The 6,486-nt window shown below is 58.0% G+C and overlaps 1 protein-coding gene across 1 annotated transcript in view; it reads right to left on the minus strand.

Moving 5' to 3' along the window:
- Positions 1–6,486, minus strand: part of LOC102502468 (protein-arginine deiminase type-4) — a 36,313-nt gene that overhangs the window by 4,242 nt on the left and 25,585 nt on the right. Inside the window, exons 10-11 of the mRNA XM_006145431.2 lie at positions 6,034–6,141; positions 732–886 (exon numbers count right to left, since the gene is read on the minus strand). Coding sequence (XP_006145493.1) covers positions 732–886; positions 6,034–6,141 — 263 coding nt within the window. The remainder of the gene's footprint in view (positions 1–731; positions 887–6,033; positions 6,142–6,486) is intronic.

Here is a 6,486-nt window from a genome sequence, read left to right on the forward strand (position 1 = left end):
GCGTGCGCTCGCCAGACAGACAGAGAGAGACATAGAGACAGAAAGCGAGAAATCACCCCCCAGGGGGGATGGCCACACCGCAATCCCTTCCCCTCCATTCTCCTCTCGGGATCTTGGGCACGCACGCACACGCGCCCGGCGTGAGTTTTAAGCCATCGGGTTCGGGACGCAAACCGCGGTCAACTACGTGGGAGTCCAGCGACATAGCCATTATGCTAACTGCTGGTTCCCCAGACTTGACTTTCTCATCATCGTGCCTCAGCTCGAAAGCTCCTGTCCCAGAGAGGCCCTCCTGGTCACCCTACTGCAGTCCCCACCCCTTCACAGCACTTCTCTTTTAAAATTTGTCTTTGTTCTTTGAAATGCTCTTGCTCATGGCGCCTGCAGTAGAATTGTGGCGGGCTTAGCCTGCCTTGTCAACAGTCGCATTCCAGCTCCTAGCAGACGCCCAGTGAGTATTTGCTGAAAGAATGTAAGTGACAGAGCTGGCATTTGAGCTTGGGCCTGTTTGGCTCCAAAGCCTGTGGGGTCAGCTTAGACGCTGGGGCAAGGGTAAACTGTCTGCAGACAGTCGGCCTGAGCCGGCCCATCAAAGTTGCCTGCACCGCGACCCCTCTCATTGCCTGAAGCTCATCGAGCTAGGGCTGACAGCAGGCAGGAAGGGCGGCCTGGCCTCCACCTTCCCACAGCGTCCCTGTGCCTAGCTGTCCTCCCTGGCCTTTCCTCCTTACCTGGGGTAACTGCTATTCCCGATGAGAATCCTGCCCAGTGGGTATTTCTTGTCCCCAACTGTGACTGGGGGGCTCACTTCCAGGTTCCCAAAGGAGTCAAGTCCGGTGATGCCTCCTGTCTGGGGCCCTCGGGTCACGTAGCCAAAATCTGGACCCTGAGATGGGAGAAGCGTGCAGCAAGATTAGGGAAATTATCCCTGGTGAACGGTGGGTGGGCTTCAAGTGGAAAGAAGAACTGGCAAGAGGAATTTGGGGGCTGTCAGGGGCTGGCACATGGCCGGGACCACGATCCCTGCGGCATGTCGGCGGATGCTGAACGGATTTGGCGGCAGGGAAAGGGTCTAGCATCTGCTGTGTCCTAATGCATGCCAGCTGCTTCACGAGCCTTAACTCAGGCATAATAATGAGCCCACAACATAGCATTTTATCCTCATTTTACAGATGAAGAAACTAGGTTCAGAGCAGAGACGGGCTTCCTCGGGTCCCGGGCACTGTGTGGAGGGCAGGATCCAAGCTGTCTCTCTGGCAAGGGCTCTTGGTCCACCTAGTGCACGTCCTGGTCTCGGGCTGAATGAGCTGCTCAGGTGGCGTCTCCCATGGGTGTTCATGAGAAGAGCAGGTGGCACAACTCTCGTCCCCTGAATGAGGTCCTCTGGCTACTGTAACCAAGTGCCACCAACTGAGGTGGCTTAAATAACGCACTCTTGTTCTCTTACAGTCCTGGAGGCCGGAAGTCTGCAGTCGGCGTCCCTGGGTTAAGGTACAGGTATGGCGGGGCTGGCTTCTCCTGCAGGCTCTGAAGGAAATGTTCCCTTCCTTGTCTTTTTCTGTGTCCAGTGGCCATCTTGGCTGGTGGTCCCTCCCTCCATCTTCAAAGCACATGCCTGCAGTCCCAGCTTCCCACGGCCCACGCCCTGAGCCACTCCGAGCCTCCGTCTCCCTCGACACAGGAGTGTTACCATTACGTGCACAGAAGCCGCCTGGGTCGTCCAGGGTAATTGTCCCACAGCAAGTTCCCTAACTTCATCACACCAGCAAGTCCCTATTGCCACATAAGGAAATAACTGGTTCCGAAGTTGGGACGTGGACATATTTGAAAGGCCTTATTCAGCCTGCACGCCCCCCATCAGAGCCCGTACCAGAAACTCTAATCGTCTACCCAGGGACGGTCAGTAACCTGGGGCTTCCTGGGCCCTGCCAACTCCCCGAGAGTAGATTCCAAATTCCATGCCCAAGTGCCTTTTTCTGGGAAGATGAGCAGTCTCAAGGAGATCTGGGATTCTACCAATTTAAAAGCCATTGTTTCAGGGCCTGCACCGTGGCCTGATGGTTAAGGGAGCTGGAGTCCACACAGCTGACCACAGGGTTCAAATCCCAGCCGTGGCAATTTGAAAAACATGCCAGGTGCATGTGTGGGTGCCCGTCCTGACAGGATGGTGACGTGGAGGAGGGCAGATGGCAGCATGACCGTGGCCCAGGGTGCTTTCTCCCTTCCCTCTGTCTCTTTGCCCTCTGGCAAAACAAAAACCATCACTTCCAGTTCCTCTCGGCCCTTTCTAAAACCCATGCCAACCTGCCTCCTCCCCCACTGCCCATCAAGACTGCTCCCTGCAATTTCACGACCATGCAGTTAAACCCCGTGGGCAATTCCCGGACCTCGCCTCCCCACCAGCAGCAACCAAATGTCCCAGTCACGCCCCGCTCTGGGCACGCTTGCTGCACGTGGCTTCCAGGACACACGTGTGCTTGGTTCCCGTCGCCTCACTTGTCCTCTGATGGTCACCCTAGTCTCCCAAAGTTCACCCGTGTGACAACCCCACCGCTGTCCCTGTCTTCCCTTCTCTCCCAAACATAGTGACATGCCCAATGCCTGCCTGACTCTCCACCTGCCTCTCCTCCACCCTGCACGCCCCCAAGCCGCCCCTCTTCTCACAGTCCTCCCCTGTGCCGCAGTGCCTGCCTCATTTTGCCTCAAAATTTATTGTTAACTACATAAAAGAGTTGTAGTTATTTATTTTTTTTTTGAGAGGTTTTTGCTATAGGGCACATGCGCTTACCAGGAAGACAGAGAGAGACAGAGAGACAGAAAGCGAGAAATCACCCCCCAAAGGGGATGGCCACACCGCGACCCTTCTCCTCCATTCTCCTCTCAGGATCTTGGGCAAGCACACACACATGCCGGTATGAGTTTAAGCCACCGAGTCCGGGACTCGAACTGCGATTGACTACATGGGAGTTCAGCGACATAGCCATTACGCCAACTGCTGGTTCCTATCTTGTCTCTTTCATGGTCGCACTGCTGCTCTGTCCCGCATGCACCTAGAATCCTGCCCCTCCTCCCCTCCTCCCAGGTCCCCTGAGCCCCCCTGGCCTGCACCCCATATCCCACCTGGTTACTCTCCCTACTCTTGCCCTCGGTCTGGCCCCCTGCTGTCTCTTCTCAACAGGCAGTCAGAGGCTGTCCCTTCTACCCATATCAGATCAGAACCCTCCTGTCACACCCCGCACTGATCCTGGTTTCTCAGATTCTAAACAAATGGCCTTCCAAGGGCCAACAACCCCTGTCTGCACCCATCCTGCCACCCCATCCTTCCACTCCTCTGCAACTTGCCCCGCCCCACCCCTGCTGCTCCTTGAAGACAGACATGCTCCTGCCGAGGGCCTTCGCTCTGGCTGTCCCCTCGGCCTAGGACACTCCTCAGACATCCACAGGGTCACCCGCACCTCCTTCTAGTCTTCGCTCCCGTGTCACCTCTCGATGAGGCCTACTCTGACCACCTTGCTTCACATCACAATCAGATCACCCCTGTCACTTTGGCATCTGTGCACCCTCAGTTCTTCTCTGGCCTGTCTTTTCCCGTCACCTCCCAACTGCCATACTATCCCTCTGTGACCATGGGTGGCTCACGGGTCAACCTCAACTGTTTACTCTTACAAATCGCCACCTGGCTGTCACCATGGGAGGGACCACTTATAGAGGCTTCAGGCTTGGATTTCTGCAGACAAACGAAGGGGTGTCCGCTGTCTGCAGAAGCAGCTCCCCGAGAGTGGGAGGTGCCGGGGATGCTCACGGGTATTGGGTCGTACAGCTTCTGGGCATGGGGTTGGGAAGTGGTGCCCTTTCATCTTCCTCCAGTCTTTCTGGTCCCTCAAAACTTGAAGTCGCAGAGTGATGCGAATACACCTTCACACCCTTCACCTTGCAGTCTCGCACCTTAACAGCCAGGGGGCAGCCCTCGGCCCGAGTTGGTGCAGTCCCTTCCAAAAAGCAGCTTCGGTAGCATTATTTTAATCCCGCGTAATGTCCTGGTGGCCTCTACTCAGAGTACGTGCTACAGGTCCCCACTCAGGACGCTGTCTTTGGGAAGGGCCCTGCTGTGCATCAGGCAGGGAGTTCCCTGTGTGACGGGCATGAGAGCCAGGCTGTGCCCTTGCCTAGCAGGGCAGCAGGCCATGAGGAACAAATGAAGAGCCAGAGATTTATTGCAGAACACTCCAGAAGAAACCAGCAGGGTGCATGGTCAGGGATGCGAGGGCCAGGATGGGTCTCTCCTCTGGTGTCAGGGACAGTCTCACTGAGTCAGGCATTGAAGCCGAGATCTGAAGGCTGAGAAGCCACCCCCATGAACGTGAGCAGGGAAGAGCATGCCAGGCTGTGGAATGGCATATGTGAAGCCTGGAGGTGAGAAAGAGCTGGGCACGTTTGAAGAACAGAAAGGAGCCCAGTGGGGCTGGAATCCATTGAGGGACAGGGAGAGAGGCCGGGGTGATGCTGGAGAAGCAGGTGGGCTGACTCGGGAAGGAATTTGACCGCCACTCCATCCTGAGTGACTGCAGTGAGCCGTGCAGACCCGCACAGCCGAGGGCCCGCTGCGGCCTCCTCCATCCACATCTAACTGCAGGAAAGGCGCTGATGGGGCTTCCTGGCTGGTGGGACTCTGGAGGTCTGGCTCACAGCGTCAGAAAATCTGGCCTGTCACATGCAGGGTGTCAAAGAAGGAGATGCGGCCACTGAGCGAGGGAGGGCTGGGGCCAGTAAGAGGCAGGAGAGCCACAGAGGCAGCTGGCTGACTCCTCCCGGGCAGGGTTAACTAGACCATGGCTGAGCGGGCACCCCGAGCCCAGCAGACGCTCTGCCTTACCACTGCTCAGTGCCGTGTGTGGCCGGGAGGGAGGGATTTGGACAAGCTGTTGAGTTAAACTGTTAAACTTTGTGTTTCATCACAAAGCCTCCTGTGTAGAGGGCCACTTCGCCTTCCCTGGGGGCACAGATCCTCCCGGGGAAGGAGTTCGTGGCAGCAAGCCTGTACCCCACATTCCTTCCTCTGTTTCCCCCTGGCACCTGGGTTGTCAAAGGGCTGCCAGGACGCTGCCTACAGGCTGGGGTCTTCTGGGAAATCAGGGAGGCAGGTGGGGGAGAGCGTGCTCACGGAGACAGGCTGGTGGGCGAGTTTGCCTCCAACCCCTCCACTCTGAGCCTCGGTTTCTTCACCTCTAAAATGGGCTTACTGAGAGCATCTCCAAGAAGGCACAGGTAGAGGACTCGCACAGTGCAGTCACAGGCCGGCCCGGTCAGCTCAGCCACTGTCCTGACTGCTCTGATTCTGCACAGCCGACCTGCCGGCTAGACACGCACGCCTCACGACACGCTCGGCCACTTCCACCCCCCCACACCTGGGCTTCAGCCCATAGTCACAACCCAGACCACTGACCTGGAGACACCCCCTCCACCTCCCAGGTGGAGCCCCTGAAGGCCGGTCAGTCCCCATAAAATAGAGCCTCCAGCGGGACCTTGGAAGTTTCCAGTCCCGGCGCCTCCATTTGGCAGCAAGAGCATCTTCTCGACACGCTCGGCCACTTCCACCCCCCCACACCTGGGCTTCAGCCCATAGTCACAACCCAGACCACTGACCTGGAGACACCCCCTCCACCTCCCAGGTGGAGCCCCTGAAGGCCGGTCAGTCCCCATAAAATAGAGCCTCCAGCGGGACCTTGGAAGTTTCCAGTCCCGGCGCCTCCATTTGGCAGCAAGAGCATCTTCTGTGGCCCCAGGACGCCCAGCCTGACCCAGCCCCTCGGGTTCTCTGAGGACATGCTGAGCTCAGGTGGAAGGGCTTTGGAAAGATCTTGTCACTGTAATGACAGAGACAACAAGCCCGGCCCAGGAGCCTAGGGCGGGAACCCCACCTGGGGGGCCGGGCTCCTGAGCCCAGGGCAGGCTGGGAAGACCTGCTAATAAGGGATGAGGCCCATTGGCCGTGGGTCCCAGGGAGCAGCGCCCCTCCGCGGCCCACGCAGGTACCATCACGCGTTTGACCGGGAACTCCTTCAGGCCCCTGTTCCTCGGAGAGTCGAAAACCACGGGCAGCGTCTTGTGCGGCGCTTGGATGTAGCCGATCTCCATTTCATCCTGCGTGGGGGCAAGGAGGGTACTGAGCGCACCACCCGGGTCTTGGTCCCGCAGCAAAGGGGGAGTGCAGCCGTCCACGCTGGCTCACGCCCTCTCACTCTGTGCTCTAAGGTCAATTCCAGCACGGAGACAGCAGAGCGTCCTAACCTGCACGCGTCCAGTGCAGGGCTGCTGTGACAGCAAGGGCATGGCACTGACCTCAAGGACACTGACCTCAAGGACTCTGCTCTAGGCAGAGGACACCTGCGTCAGGAGGAGGTGGGCAGGGAGGGTGGGTGTCTGTGGACACAGAGGACAGCCAATGCGGCTGGGGGAAGCCAAAGAAAAAACTCCTCCAGAGAGGCG

Source organism: Tupaia chinensis, unplaced genomic scaffold (genome assembly GCF_000334495.1).
Source record: "Tupaia chinensis unplaced genomic scaffold, TupChi_1.0 Scaffold000146_1, whole genome shotgun sequence".
Classification (NCBI taxonomy): Eukaryota; Metazoa; Chordata; class Mammalia; order Scandentia; family Tupaiidae; genus Tupaia; species Tupaia belangeri.